Source organism: Chelmon rostratus, chromosome 10, assembly GCF_017976325.1.
Source record: "Chelmon rostratus isolate fCheRos1 chromosome 10, fCheRos1.pri, whole genome shotgun sequence".
NCBI lineage: Eukaryota > Metazoa > Chordata > Actinopteri > Chaetodontiformes > Chaetodontidae > Chelmon > Chelmon rostratus.
The window spans coordinates 11,922,206-11,938,585 of NC_055667.1; the positions used below are offsets into that span (position 1 = coordinate 11,922,206).

At 45.0% G+C, this 16,380-nt stretch overlaps 1 protein-coding gene across 1 annotated transcript; it reads left to right on the forward strand.

The window, feature by feature from the left end:
- Positions 1-10,890: 10,890 nt before the first annotated feature.
- On the forward strand, positions 10,891-16,226 carry tmem51a (transmembrane protein 51a). Its single transcript, XM_041946165.1, has 3 exons — positions 10,891-11,039; positions 12,576-13,037; positions 13,551-16,226. Exons 2-3 carry the CDS (start codon positions 12,625-12,627, stop codon positions 13,954-13,956), a joined length of 819 nt encoding a protein of 272 aa, XP_041802099.1. The 5' UTR covers positions 10,891-11,039; positions 12,576-12,624; the 3' UTR covers positions 13,957-16,226.
- The last annotated feature ends 154 nt before the right edge of the window (positions 16,227-16,380 follow it).

Sequence of the window (16,380 nt, forward strand, 5' to 3'; positions counted from 1 at the left end):
CATCTGTGAGAGGACTGCATCCCAAAAGCTTCCAAATGGCCTCCTTTCCTCTCTTTCTCAATTTCACCTCCTTATTCCTCTGCCTCCTGCGATAGCGAAACCCACAATCAGAAAATCTAGAGGCGAGGGGAAAGGACGCCATGTCAGACTGTTGGAACAGAACTCATATGTGTCAGCACATGGTGTCAATGATGTTCTGCTTTGATTTGACCCCTGACCTCTAACACTGACCCCTCCTGTCTGACCTCAACCGGACTCTCAACACAGTGAGGTGACCCAAGAAGCAATCAATCAGACTCGAGTGAGGCCAAGGTACACAAGTGCTTTAAAAATGAGCTGTGCTGGGTTGCAAGCTGTGTTTGCAGATGCCTTCTAACGCAAAACAACCTTGGAATTACGCACTTCTTCAAGTTGAATGAAAACCAGAACAGTTGAGTTATCGCATGTCTATATATACATACATGCAAATGGAAATGCTTTTCAGGGGCAAAAGCAAGTTTGGTTTTTTTTCTTGTTCCTTAATATCAGATCTAACAACATTGAACTGAAGTCCTGGAACTTTCTATGGCACACTAATATTTAGTCAACACATAAAACTATTCTTTTGACTTCCTTGTACCAAGGAAGCTGTACCAAGCTACAGCCAGGAGATGATTAGCTTAGCGCAAATGCTAGAAACAGACTGGCTGGAAATTTGTATGTATCATGCACACATGAGAGCGGTGTCAATCTTCTCATCTCTCTCCAACAACGGGAATAAGCAGATTTCCCACCGTATGGATCTGCTCCTTTAGGGCACCTTACTCTCTAGCTAGACAGACACTAGCTGCTGCAGTGTCCAGCCACTTTGGGTTGAATAATTTATGGGAAATTGTGAACCATGTCCATCTGGACTCTTGAGCCATTCTACCGTAAAACATTTTCATTGCAAAGGGGAAAAATGTGCAATTTCTGCCAAACGTATCGTGATTCTTGGTACACAACACTACCTGCTCCATCAGGACCGCTGCTATACTGTAGCGATGACTTCCATTCCACCGGCTGCTCAGGAGCACGTTTAACCTCTCATTGCTTAAAGAAAACAGGCTCCTGTGTTTTGTGTGAAGGGTACATACTGCTTATCTCTACATACAAACAGATTAACGCTCCTTCGCAGGGTTTACAAAGGACACACTACTCTTTACAGTAATAGGACCACATAGCTGGTGGATGCTTTTCTGACCCACTCTGCTTTCAGTGGGCTTTAAAAAGGCATAAAAGGGTCATACCCACCGGAGGACCTAACTCAGATCACAAAAGAGTCCGGTCTCCACAGTTTGGCCTTAAACTGGATGTCGGAAAGTCCATTCTGCAGTTCTTAATGTGACATGTTTTTGTGCGGACTCTGTCAAGAATGAAAAACAGACCTTGTATCCGGGCAGGAGCGCACCGCTCTCCAAAGAGCAGATTTATTCAGCTTAATATGAATTGCTCTCAGCGGGGCACTTGGAAGTGCACCTTCAGTTTATGTGTTGCTCTTAGAAGGGCACATAAATGTATACAGCTTGAGATGAATTGCTGAAGTTGAGTTTAATAAGTGTTTATTTGCTCCCTACAATCATTCATTCATGAATCTCTTTCTGAGAAGGCACACAGCGGCACAGTAGAGCCTGCCGGAAAGCAGGGTTTCCCTTGCACTGGGAATAAAGAGACAGAACTACAAGGACACACAGAGAACCTGTTGGTTTACTTTTGCTCTGTTTCAAACTGAATGAGTCAGATAGAGAGCGTATTTCACCCATTGAAAGAGTAACAAAATGGATATAGAGTCCAACACATTGGACAAAGATTCTGTGGCTTTCCTTTATGACTGAACTCTCAGGTGGAAGCTTTTTGTTCAAGGCTCATTAGCTTCCAGTTTTAGCTTTGATGACTAAAGCCCATGTACAGGCAGTTCACGTGAGCCATGGAGTACCGCTATATTCTGATGTCTGCACCGACAGCAGGCCAGTACTAGTGCCGATGTAAAGGTTTTCCTCCTCCTCCGCTTTGAGCTGTCGCCGTTGGTGTCAAAGAGAGAAAAATAAGTGTTGCTACACCTCAAGTAGATAATTCACACATGCACATTCTGTGAGCAGGCTGAACAATTATGATGTGTTCAATATTAAAAGCAATACTTGATGCTTGAGCTACTGCTCAGCCCAAAACTGGTGCAAGGTTGCCACCTGCTGGTAAAGACAGAAATGGCTCCCAGTTACTGTGACCAGTATTTTCTGGCCTGATTCCTCCAGACATTGAAATCTTGAGAAAACAATATTTGCAAAATATTTGGTGCAACATAGCGACATAACAGGTAAGCAACACAAGACTGCAGGGAATCATTTAAGGTGCATTTAAAGGACACTTACCTGCAGTAAATCATGACGACCTGAGGCAGATTTCATGGGATCATCAACAAATACGGCTTATTGTGTTCATCCAGCCGTGGCTGGAGGCTAATTCTGACAGATGAGTCAGCAGCTGTCCGTTTAATGGACTTCTGAGTGAGGAACTTGGTTCGCTGCTGCTTTGTTTCCAGCACCACTGGCAAACACTTGGCTCGTTGTCATGCAGCCAAAGCTGAGGATGTTGTTAAAAGCGTGTTTGTTTTGAAAAGAAATTACTCACAATCTTTCAGTCACCCACTGGGCTCATTTTATGCTCCACTCATTTTGATTTGCTGCTGTATAGTGGAATTACTCTATTACACTGCCACCTCTGCTTTCACTCACACCCTCAACTACATCACCCACATGTCCCCCCCACCCCCACCCCCTCCTCACCCACCCACTCAGACTCGGACAGCCTCTCCAGCCCCACCCGCCTCAGCCTTAGCCTGTCAGACGGGTCGGAGGATCAGCTGGACCGCCTCCAGCAGGTGGAGCTGGCCAGGACGACGCCCATGTCCCAGTGGAGGGCCGGCACTGTGCAGGCCTGGCTGGAGGTTGTCATGGCGATGCCCATGTACATCCGCACCTGCTCTGAAAATGTCAAGAGTGGAAAGGTAGGCAAGTCACTGACACGATGCACCTGTCATTGTTCAGTACACTATCTTGACGCCACCTGCCTGTGTGTTCATAGGACCCTCCAGCTGCAGTGAACTGTACCAAGCTGCTTTGACATTTTGCAGGTTTTACTGGGCCTCACAGATGAAGACCTGGAGCTGGGTTTAGGTGTGACCAGCTTAATGCATCGCCGGAAACTCCGCCTGGCCATTGAGGATTACAGAGATGCTGAGAACGGTAGAGGGTGAGGAAGGGAAACAGAGCATCCTTGTTTATACCGGACATGATGTAGTAGTGCAAGAGGGCCATCTGCTGGTGATTTATAGTAACAACATTTACAAAATGTTATGGATCATCTTTCCTTATAACTCCCTGAAGTCATGATATTGACTTTAAATGGAGATAATACTCTAGCAGATTAGGGACCAGCAGTCAGTTAAATTGAAAGCTCTTCCAACCCAGCAATAAGCTGCTGTGTTCCTGCCTCTATGAACAACAATATTGAATAAGTTCAAAGGTCAGTTCACCCAAACCGCAAGAAAAATCTGATTTTCTCACTTGTCCCTTGTGGTATTTACCCATAAAGTCTCTGTAGTTTGGGTTTCATGTGCCCAGATTTGGAAATATCTTGGAAAAAGTCAGTTTTCCTGTGATTCTGGATAATCAGCAGACCTCACAGTAAACAGGATTGTCTGGACCTTCTTCATACCAAGAAAATTCCCTTTGGAAACTGTTGACAGTGAGTTCTGGTCACTGCTCTATGTAGCACAGATACAGTTTTCCGTTTTTTAGTGCTGCAACTAGCAGTTATCTTGATTAATTGTGTAATATTTGACTATTATAATTGTCATAAAGGCCCCAGGCTGAAATATACAAACCATCCAAAACTCATAGAAATCCACTAAACTGTCACAGAAGACAACAAAACCAGCTGAACTCTTGTTTGATAAGCTTGAACCATTTTTTATTTAAAAATGACTTTCATGATCATATTGTGCTGCTGGGCTGTTGAAATGTTGGATTATTGTCATCCAACTGAATCACATTTGATAGCATACATCCAACAGTTGTCAAGACATTTCATTCAAAACCACAGAAAAACACCTCATGGTGGTGTTCAAACAAAGGTCAGAGGATCACCAAAGGCACTAGAATTAATCCTCTGAGGACCATAAATATATGTACAAAATTCATGGCAAGCTAATCCAATAACAGATATTAGCATCCATAAAGCCACACCGCTGGTAGATCTTCATGAATAGATACTAGTGAGAATATGTGATTGAGGTGAAGTGGCAGTTGAAGAAGTAGTTGCTCTATTTGCCTGCAGGTTGTCCAAGGCTGCAGACATGGACCACCACTGGGTGGCCAAGGCCTGGTTAAGCGACATGGGCTTGCCTCAGTACTCCCAGGCCTTTCACAACCACTTGGTGGACGGGCGCCTGCTGAACTCCCTGACACGACGTGACCTCGAGCGCCACCTCAACATCACCAAGAAGTTCCACCAGGTCAGCTTGCTTCTGGGCATCGAACTGCTGCACCTACTAAATTTCGACAAGGAGGTGAGTAGGAATCCACAAACAGAGGGCAGCAGTGAATATACTTGGCTTTGCTCTAACAGCAGATGAAAGCAGACCCTCAGTTTGATAAAAGGCACTTATTACAATGGCTTCCAGGCACTGCAGGCTCGCCGGATACAGTGTGAGCACCAGAACGTGGATCCATTGGTGTGGACCTCTCATCGGGTCATCAAATGGATCAGAGACATTGACCTGAAGGTGGGAGCACAGGGAAGGAGAATGCACCTTTGAGACTGAACACATTTAAAACACTCACTATACAAACAGTACTGTATATTATCTTATTTAAACTCACATCCTGAAACAAAAACTGCAGCTGACAAACTGTTGCCATATGGTCAAATGCAAATATTTGATAGAATAGTGATGATCAAAAGATACTAATGTGTTGAGCTTTATATAACACTATCACATGGCATTGTGGGTAATCTCCACAGAGTGACAGAAGGCCTTTGCTATTGTACTACAAACTGCTAGTTGATTACACAGCCTTCCAGATTACAGCCTCTATGGTGCAATATGAATACACTCAGTCAGTCACTGTCTACTGTCTTGGCATAGGAACACATGTTTCCATTATGAGGCGTGACCATATTGAGGGTGTGCAGAGATAAGGCCGTCTGGACTGACATCCTGTTAATATTCTCAGCGAGCGTGAATTTATGTTCACGTCAACAAATAAATCACTTCGTTCTTCGTCTGGCAGCAAATTTGACATGATTTTTGAGAGTGTAGATATCGGTGCCTTTTCTTTTAAACTGTAATGGCCACTGTGTTACATCAGAGGATTTCAGAAGTCACTCTTTGGCCTTCTGTCCGTCCACCTGTCCAGGAGTTCGCTGAAAATCTTCTGAACAGCGGAGTTCACGGTGCTGTCATGGTGCTTGACCCCACCTTTAACACCGACGCCATGGCAACAGCATTGGGGATCCCCAGCAACAAGCACATGGTTCGCCGACACCTTGTTGAGGAGATGAAAACCCTGATTGGCTCAGCCAGGTGAGAGGAGACATCCACACGGAGGCACCAACACAAACACAAATGTGGTTCCACGTTGTACAAAGGTGTGTTCTGGTGTCTTTTAAATGCTGTATGGCTATCCTGGACTCTCTGCCCCTTTCATGATCCCTGCAGGTCAGATGCCAAACAGGACTGCGAGCGTCTAGGCCTGGGAACGCCACCAACCCTCCTTCGCCAGAACTCCCTTGGCAGACCGCCCAGCTCTACCGGCCGACACACTGATGACGAAGGCTCGCTGAGAAGGAGGGCTGTAAAGGTGGGGAAAAAGTTCCTCTGCTGAGAGAGAGGAGAGAAACACTCATTGTTTCTCTCCACTTCAGTTCTGGTAGATGATTAAAAAACAGGCTCGGCCACTTTTCCTGTGCAAATACTCAGAAGACATGAAACTCACTGCTTTCCGTTTAACACATTATGGATTTGACACAGCAGGTGTACAAAGACATCCTGTGTGGCAGCAGGCTGAAAGCAACATACAAGAGAAAAAAACACAAGGAGGCTGACAAATGGAAAAAGATGATTAAATGATATTTCCTGCCTGACAGCGAGTGTGGGGGGAAAAGCCTCGTTTGAGTGTATTTGTGTTTCTGTTCCAGCCTCCAGCAGGGTTCAGTCCCAAAGCACGCAGTGGGCGGGACTTGAGCTGCCACAGCAGCTACGGCTCCCTGCCCCGGGAGGCTCGAGACCAGACTCCACCCAGAACCGAGGGAAGCCCGATCCGCGGCTACGCCAGCATCGAGGTCACCAACGTGTGAGGTCGTCAAACATCAGCTTCATCACAGCTAAATCTACATCATGGACATTTGTCTTCCATGTACACGTGAACATGGGATGGTTGTTTTTTTCTTTCTTTCTAAAGATGAGCCTTTACAGGACAGATTGCACTTTTTAAACGGGACAGGTTTCTGTTCCAGTTTAAGAATAACTTTATAAGACTCACTGTGGGCAGGTGCTATTTTGATGTTTTTGAGGGCAGTAATTTCCCTTCTCCAATGCCAGAATCAAGAGATGAAGGATTCAAGCTAAATGATTATTTTTCTATTTTTTGTGTGTAAATGGTTCTTCTGTTTTTGTGGACTAGTTGCTATTGACACACAGTCTGTTCCTCTGAGCGAAATGAGATTAAAAAAAAGAAGACTGTTTGTAAAATACAGGGTAAAATGAAAAAAAAGTTTCATATCAGTGTAGGTCGTTCTTGTTCCATTCAGTTCTGCTGTTTGTGATGCCTTGTTGATGTAGCTGAGGACAAATGACAAAAAAAAAAGATGAACTGAATCTTAAAATCTAGAGTTTATGTTTGATAGTCATTTTTCATCTTGCACATTTACACAGTTGTGTCTAAACAAAATGTAGCACCCTCTTCTGATATTTTATACTGTGAGTATACATGGAAACATATTTGAACAAAGCCAGCAAAAGATGACTGCAGAGCTGTATGTCCATGAAAGCCTCAGGGCTCAAAGTGTTGCATATATGTAAAAATGAAAGAGTTCCTTTTAATGAAATAAAGATGGCATCTCATTTTTGGTGGTCCTGTTGCACCCATCTCCATCTGAAAGTTCAGTAAAAATCAATTTTGGAAGAATGCACATCTTCATTATGTTCTGAGATAAGAGGAAGGTTTTGGGATTAGATTACAATCCCCATTAAAGCAAAGCAAACAGAAAAGGCTGAATCCTGCTGTCTCCTCGTTGAGACGCTGGTGGCAGTGAAGACGCTGCAGGTCCTGAACTGACTGTACCAAGACAACCTGAAAAAAAGATGACGAAAAGGAGGATGAGCTGGAAGAATGAAGAGAGAGAGCACAATTAGAATCACACTAATATGCAAAGCTTCACTTCTCAATATTTTCTTTGCAGCAGCGATGAATAAATGAATTGCCCACAAACTTACAGAGAATTATTTGCCAACTCTGCAGCTCGATGCAGCTTTTTAGCCTCTTTTAGTTCATTGTTTTGATTTTACTGACACACATGTGCCACAGTGCTCAGTGCTACAGCTCTCAGCGAGCTTGTTTTCAGTAAACCTACTGCAGGCTACCTGACCAGCACCAAAAGACAAGGTTAACAGCATGCGTCAGGTTGTTTTAGGCTTTTTCTGCCCCCTTGTGGTAAAAAAACCCACAAACTTAAAAGAACAAAGACCCCCGCCCGCCACATGATCATTGCTGCTTTACAGATCAAAATTCAACAGCTAATTAGTTTGCAAAAAGTGAGAAGGAAGCTGATTGGTGAGACTTGTGGCAGCGTATGAAATTTCTGAATGAGAGGAGCTTTGACCGTGTGAGGAAATGATGCAGAGGCTGCAAATTTATGAATAAAGGATGACAACAATCGGTGGGAATTAGATTGCCGAAATTAACCATTAGACAAACTGAAGAGTAAATATTGGAGAAACAATCGACCTCGCTGAACTCATTTGGAGGAAATGTGTGGGTTCCCTGCCTCCACTCTAACGCACTAACACAGATTACTTTTGTGTGCCAGTGCTGACTCTGTACACTTGAGCGATTTCTCAACAGTATTTTGGTGAGTCAGTCGAGTTCCGCTGTTCTTTGCTCTGTGTCGGGCATGTCAACTCAAGCGCCTGTTTCAACCTCTGCGTAATACAGCATGGTGCAACTTCCTCCTCTTACTCACAGAGGCTCGATCACTGTGGCAAGATAAGGATGACACAGCACCAAATGAAACAGCTACCCTCCAGCTGGCAATGCTACCTCACTTAAACCCTTTCTGGTAATCCTGTCTGGCGGTCCGCCCATGGCTGGGAAAAATAGAGCAGGCAGTTCATTATGTGATGCCACTTTGCACTCTGGGATATCAGTGGGGTGACGAGGGAAGGTGTGTCAGGGGAAGTTCCACCTGAGAAATGAACTAAACTTCTTATTAGGAAGTCATTCAGTGGAGAAATGCAATTACATGCTCATGTAACAGCCATAAAACCAAGATCAATAATTACACGTCAGTGGATGTGAATGAGTTAGCACGTTGGATTGTGACAACAAAATCAAGACAGTGGCTCTTTTATCTGAGTCACGTTTCAGGGAAAAGCACACTGCACAGAACAGTGACTGGAGAATTTACAGGTTTTCTTTTTCAATCAATCAGCAATCAATCCTTATCCATCTATAAAAGATTCAACTCTGTGTTGCTATTTGCAAGCATGGATCAAATAAAGGATACTGAAGTAAACTGCTGCATTCCTGACTTATTCTACTTACGTGTACTTCAGTCCAGTCAATAAGTATTATTCTACAATTTAAGACTGATTGATGTAAAATCATTCAGACTCCAAAGATAACAGGTCATTCATGTAATGATCCCTGTTGTTGGTGTTATTTTGAGACGTGTATGAAGGATTTCGGTGGTCTGAGCGAGTTTTGGAGGTCAGGTTAACTGTTTGGCCAAGATGCATGTTGGTAATGCAGACTGTATGAAGCGTTTTTCAGTGCTGAACAATGCGTGTTAGCAACTGAAAAGAAAACTGGTGCATATCATACCAAGTTATGAGGCCATGTTAATCAAGTTTCCTATGTTTTACTGCAGCATTTGTCCTCTGGAGCTGCGGACATATCACTTAATTTGATTACAGGCTGACAGTGATCAAGCCAGACTTCCAGATGTAATCAAGGCCTGTTCACTGTGGTTCTCTGTCTATCTTTCACTGTGTTTGTGTGTGTGTGTGTGTGTGTGTGTGTGGTAAAACAGAGGAAACAGACAAAAGCTTAGGAGGAAGACAACCTCCCCAGAGCCCAGAACAACAGGGTGGCCTCACTCAAGAGAAACAATGCAGTGAGTGGCCAGGTTGCGACTGGTTTTGTCATTATTGTAAAATAGCCCAGTCCTCGTTTTAGCGGGCCCATACGGCGGAGGACCCTGGGACGAAGACATGGACCCAAATGGAGACCAGTTGCACTGTCCTGGGTGTCATTCAACATGTAAATGACATGGAGACAAGCTCAAACCCAGATATCTGGACTGTGTGGTGAGTCCTCGCAGCTGCATCGGGCTGAGAGACGGTGAGTAGCTGGTAATTTTACAAAGAGGAAGTAAAAAATCTGATCACGTAGGAGTCACATAAAACCTGTTGACTTGTCAGTGTGTGCTGCCGTTGATAACTGCCGTGATTCATGGTGTGAGACTGAGGGTCACATGTATCATTTCATGGACATCAAAAACTTTGTCACTGTCTTGTAGTGAGATTTAACTCAGAAGCTGCAAACTGTCTAAGCGCAGTGAAGACAACGAAGACACTGAAGAGACCCCGATCACCAGTGGACTGCAGTTAGATTCCTATTTAGTATTTTAATGTAAGTGAGTCCCTCAGAATGAAGCCTGGCCACAAATAGAAGGATTAATCAGTGTGAGTGTATAGCTGCCACACTATGAAGACATTTTCACAGATCAGTTCCTTCCATAGTTTAGAGCGTGACAAAACTGCTCCACACAGAGTTTCATTCAGAACTGAGGTATGTGACCTCTGTTATTTCCCCTTCATACAGCCAGTGCCGCCTTGCTCCAGCTTGTGTGTCAACACCGAAACCACAGGGCATCTTGTCTTCTAGTGATTAGACGCCAAATGCACACAATACACCAGATCTACCAGCGTTTTGAGTGTTAACTGCATTCAGACGGAAAAAAACAGAGAAAAACCTTTGAGCCCTTTCCACAGAGCACATTTTGGCTTATTTAAACTTAAAACGATAAAATTAACGATGGCTGAATTCCATTTAGCCGCTTCGGTTTCAGGGTTACAGTGTTGTGCTTGCTGGGTGACCCATGTCTGAAAAAGTGCTGCAGAAGAAGGTGGATGGAGGATAAAACATGACGGAAATGCACTCTAGAGAGAGTCACTGTGCAAGAAAAGGTGATGCAGCGCCCTCTAGGGTGCCCTTTTTTATGCCCCTGGCCCTCAGACAGCCTGGGTCCGCCACTGAATGTCTGGATCATAATGAAGTATCACATTATATCAAATTTTCCACATTTTCACACAGCAGCACAAATAAAGGGAGCAGGGCGGTGTAGTTAAACTTTATTAATCACCCCGCGTGTTTAAACACTGGCACTAGTTTATGTCTCCGCCTACAGGTTCTGCAGACAGAAGAAAGGCGGAATATAACCAAACGAGGAGGTAAAGCACCACAAGTATTCCCTCACACACTTTCCCTCTGTTTGACGATGCGGACGGGAGTGAAAGGGTTAATGAAACTGGAAGTGGAGTCCTGAGCCCCCTCCCTCCCTCCCTCCCGCTTCTCCCCGCGCCTCAGCCCGGGCCCATCCGTCTCAGAGGAAAGTTCCCGGCCCTTCATCGCGATTTGTCGCCAAATTACGCCGCAGAAACTCCTGCTGGCGTCGGCGGCGTTTGATCACAAACTCCGCACCTCCCACCTCCGAGAGGAAGAAGGCGACGCGATGCGGAGGTGAGTGTCTCCGTCCGCTGAGGTATCATGCGCGTGTCGCCGAAACGTTACTAAAAGTTACACAATGGCCGGCTTGTAGCGGTGTCGGCGCTGGAAAGTTCTGCCGCGCCGCATCGAGCCCGGCCGGAGTTGGAGCAAAACGGACGCCGCGATGTCGTGGGTCGGCGGAAAACTCTGTTCAGACGGGGTCCACCCAAACACGTCAGCGCCCAGAGCTCATCATCTGCTGGGTGTGAAGCGTTTGAGCCAAGCGAGGCGAGAGCGCAAACAGCTGGCTGCAGAGGAGCAGCGATATCCGCCGCATGACCGCGCGCACTCAGCGTGCTGCACACAGCTCTGAGGAGCAGTCAAGGTTTTTCACGAGCGCCGATGTTAATGTCTTACTTTACAGTAAAAAGCTGCCCTGTGGCGACAGATGACCTGCACTGCATCACTAACCACACACACTTCTGTAACACGAGACATCTTCACAATATTGAACCTCTGCACCTCTGGATTGCATGCTTGTGTGTGAGTGTGTATGTGTGTGTGTGTGTGTGTGTGTGTGTGTGTCCAGCTGTCATGATGAGCCCAAATCAGCCTCATGCCATGCATTCCTTAGTGAGAGGGCAGGCCTGTTCCTAAACTTGAGCTGGGTTCATCTGCTTCAAACTGTCCCCCTCACTCCCAGCAGGCCCAGGCACGTATGCACGTTTGTCGGTGTGTGCTTTGGGAAAAAAAAAGTGGTATGAGCACTTCATGAAGACATTCTTGAACCATCACGGTTGTTATATATAGACAGATTCCTGGACTTTTGTTGGAGGTTATTTATAGTTCCCAGCAGCCCTCCTCCAGTCTGTGATCAAGCAAAGATAAAAAAAAAAAAAGTTAGACTGCAGGATGGCCTTGTGATCAACGGCACGTTTTAAGCACGCAGGAGATGTGAAAGTCTGCTCATTGGTTAGGCTCATTGTATGGCAGAGAATCGCGTGACTACATCAGCGAAATGAATGCAGAACCAGCTGTTTAACTGCTTAAGTGATGATCCAAACAGCAGATTTAAAAGATGCAAAACGAAAGGAAGAAGGTAATATAGCAAGCTTGTATACTGTACAGCCAGGACATGGTATTTCTTGAGGTGTTTGACAGAGGCCAAAGCTGTCCTTATCTACCCTCGTAATGTGTTGACATTGGGTAACGAGTGACTTTGAGAGGCAAGGTCTGCTGTAAATTTTTACCATGCAGCACACCCATTCAGAGAAGTCGCTCCTATCATTACGGGCTGGGCTTGGACTCTCATAAAGGACAAGCCTCCGAGCGGCAGCAGTTTGGGTAATTCCGTCATAGATAACGTTTATCTCTGAACGGAGAACACTTGAAAGACCAGCTGAAAGTGTAAGGTGGGGATTGTGGTGTCTGTTCGTCTCTTGCTTCCACAGAAAGGCCAGGAACGACTGTGTTGAACATTTACGTTTTTCTGGCTGTGAATGTTTGATTTTTGTTCTGTTTGTTGGTTCCTCAGTTCGTGTCCGACCTCACGTGCTTTCCTCTCTGCAGTTTTTGACCTCGTTGGAGCTGGTGTGACTGACGTTTAGGGACTGACAAGATGCACTCCAGCGTGGACAGACCACTGAGCGCCCCCAGCAGAGGAGGCGCTGGCAACAACAACAATAACAACAACAGCAGTGGCAGCGAAAACAGCGGGAACTCTGGTTCCCAGTATGCCCTGTGTGCTCTGGGGGTTGGGCTCGTCGCCCTCGGCATTGTGATGATCGTGTGGAGCGTGGTACCCGCGGATGCGGCCGCTAACAGCAGCAGCAGTTCAGGAGAAAACGGGGATACTTTTGTCAGGAAGAATAAAGCGTCTTCCGTGGCGTTCGTGTTGGTGGGCTCTGGCGTGGCCATGCTGCTGCTGTCCTTGTGTCTGGGAATGAGGAACAAGCAGCGGGAGCAGCTGAGGCTCCAGGAGGCCCAGAACCGTGGAGAAGTGGCATCTAGTGCGCAAGAGGAAAGAGAAACGTGAGTCCAGTCATGGCTTTCTAGTTAAACAACACGTAGGAATAAATAAGCTTTGGAAACCATAGGAACAAATACATTTGTTTTACAAGGTGGCTGCTTTTTGTTGTTCTGTCTGTGAGCAGATTTGATTTGACCCTGAAAATAACCAGTCTTGTGCATGTGAGAAAGATTTGCTGGTGGATTTTGTTTGTTTTCTGAACATTATTTCATCTCCTCAAAAGTTTTCCAGGTTTTTTTTTTCTTTTTGATTTTGGCGATGATTGCTAGTCAAGACTGTGCTGTTGAGGTGCAGGTTCTCAGGTTTCTGTTTCCCACCAACTTTCCAGTAATCATAGAAAATGATTTGTGGTAAACATTCAAGACACTGTACATTTTACATGAAGCATTTGTTAATAATAATATATTGATTATATGTTATTCCCTATGTATTAGCTCCAGTGCAGGACCTGGCTGTGTGCACGTAATGGTTCATGCATGTCATTCATATCTGAATGTTTCTATAAATGTCTGCAGTGCTGAGGAACAAGCCCAGCGTTACGCTGTACCCACCTATGAAGAGGCTGTAGGCAGTGGCCAGTACCCTGTCCGTCAGAGCAACCTCCACCCAAGCACCTCCCAGCTACCTTCCTACGATGACCTGGTCCAAGTTGATGGTGTACAGTATGAATTTGAGGGGTCAGAGGTCACGACCACTGCATCGCAGCCTGCTCCTGCTTCCAGTGCCCCCACTGCTGCTGCTTCCACGTCAAATCGTAGACCAGGGAAAAATAGCCGCAAACTCCTCCCTATCAAGATCCGCAGGATTAAATCGGAGAAGCTGCACATGAAAAACGTTGATAACTCTCAGCCGGCAGGTGGAATGAGTATAGAACCACTTACCCCGCCGCCACAGTATGAGGATAAAGTGCCTCCAATTTAAGATCAAGATGATCGTGTTTTAAAACAATCTACTGAAATTCCTGGAAGTGTCTCTGAGGTGTCTCTTATTACCTTTTGTGAATCTGGATCTGCCTTGTAAAGCCAAGACTCAAAGGTGGCTCTTCCTGCAGAGCATCCTCAGTGGCACTTTGTTATAAGTATTTGATCAGATTCATCATTCATACCACGTCACTCAAGAGCACTGAACAGAGAAACCTTTTTATTTTATTATTGTTATTATTTTTGGATCTCACTGGATCTCTGACAAGTAGTGATGGACGTAGTTGCTGGATCCTATTTTACTGTGGCACTAACACTGTGGCACTTTGGGTTAAAAGCACACACCAAATGCAGCAAAACGTTTCTGCGTTATCTTTACCTCCCCCGTGCACTGACCGTGCACGTTAGTTGAAGATGCACGAGATCATATGACATCATTGAGAGGTCATAGTGAAGATTTGTGTGCACACTCAAAAAGATATGTGCAGGGCACTCATCAGGCTGTTTCACACTGGGAGGCTGTGGATTACTACTACCAGCCAGCAACTTGCCAGCCGTGGAGAGTGTTGTATGTACTCAGCTGGGTTGACCTGGTCTGGTATGCTACGCAGAAACTCACCCTCCTGGTCCTTTAGAGCTCTGCAGCACATTGGAGACAATATGCCACCCCCACATTTCCATGGTAGCTTCCGTTTCACTAACGTGTGGATAAAACTCTTTATGTGCCTCCTTGAAAAGCTGAAACATGGTTCCGGGCTTGAATATTCTAAGAGTGTCCGGCTAACTGGCAAATATAAATCCAAACTTCTCTTGCCTTTTAGTTGGATTGAGACATAGCTGGGTCTTTAGCTTGCTAAATGCTAAATGCTCCCCTCTATGAAGTTGTGTACTTTGGCTCTTTGATGCTTCGTGCTAGTTGACGTGTCTCATGAGCCGTCTAGGGAGAGGACGGGAAGGAGCTGTTGTGGGGAAAAAAGTTGCGATGGATTTAATGGCTGAAATTCATATTTATGTCAACATTCGGTTACTTTTTAAGAGAAATGGCTCTCTGGGAAGAAACTGTTTTTCATGAAGACGAGGGTTCCTCTTTAAGGAGTGGTAATGCTAACTGACTGCAGCCCTGAGTTTGCCCTGCAGTTGTTGTCACTAAAGTACAGTTACGTGCCTTTGTGTTCAGAACAACGCGGCTGTTCTGCCTCAGACGTTCCAAACAGCACCATGGGACTGAACCTGAGCCCCTGCGTCGCTCTTCCAGTGCAGTGTTGTTTGGCTCTCTGTGAAAGCATGATGGAAGGAGCCTGTGAATGGCTGAAAGCCTTTGCCCTGTAGCCATGGTGAACACTGCCGAGCTGTGAAGGCAGTTTTGTGGCCTGCGCCTCTCTCCGGGCTTGTTTTTGTTCTGACTCGAGATGACAGACATAAAGACTCTTTGACTGTGCAGCTGCGCCGTAATAACAGCGACTATCGCTGACTCGCTTGCTCATCACCATTCCTGCAACCACAGCTTGAGTTGCAGCCCCGACAGCTCTAAGCTCTTTCCAGGGAAATAGTTTCATCACCAGACATTATTTAACACTACCTGCCTGTCCACAAACTCTCCTTTCTTCTTCAGGTCAGACTTTAAATACGAACAGCTGGAACTAAATGGAAAGATTTATTGATTCATTCAATCAGACATTACACAGTTTGTGGAGTTGCACAACTATGTTTTTTTCCTTTTGTTTTTGTTTTGCGGGACAAAAGGCACTTGACTTCATAACCCATTTCTACACTGTGCACTTTTAGTAAAACTCAGTGTAGTGGATCCAACTCAAAGGTTGTCAGCTGGTCATTACTAAGCAAAAGCAACAGGGAGTCACTTCAGGCAGTATGTCTGCATTTCTCTGACTGGTTTTTGAAGTTGAAACTTGCCACACAGTGTATTAATTCTTTATTTTTTGTGCTGCAGACAAAGTCATTGTACCTCATTTGTAAAGGGCCAGATAACTCACATGATGGATTTTATCACTACGTAGTCAAAATGTTTTACATTGATGAAACGCTGAATGTTTTGATTTGACAGTCAGTTTTTGTTTAACTGAGGCGAGTTCCTGCATCATGCTGTTTCGTTTATTATGGCTTTTTTAATTACTCAGATCTTTATGTCTTTTATATGTACTGTGAAAATGTGCTTTTCTATCATGGCTCTAACTCTATTTCTACTTTTCTGAAGAGTGAAAACAAATGTATCTCATGAATGTTTTATGAGAAATAAAAGGAAGTATTTGTTAATAAACCCAATGTTTAAGAAGTGTATTTTGCTGCCATTACTGAATAATTGTGAGTATAATTCCATGTTAACACATTTTCTAACTTTGTTACTGACCACCAACTCTTCATTAATTTGCAGCTACAGTACTGAAAGCTAACGGTGAGTGAAACATCT

Coding starts and splice junctions, on each gene's coding strand:
- tmem51a (XM_041946165.1), top strand. CDS start 12,625: ATGCACTCCAGCGTGGACAGACCACTGAGCGCCCCCAGCAGAGGAGGC. Junction 13,038..13,550: donor GCGCAAGAGGAAAGAGAAAC/GTGAGTCCAGTC, acceptor AAATGTCTGCAG/TGCTGAGGAACAAGCCCAGC.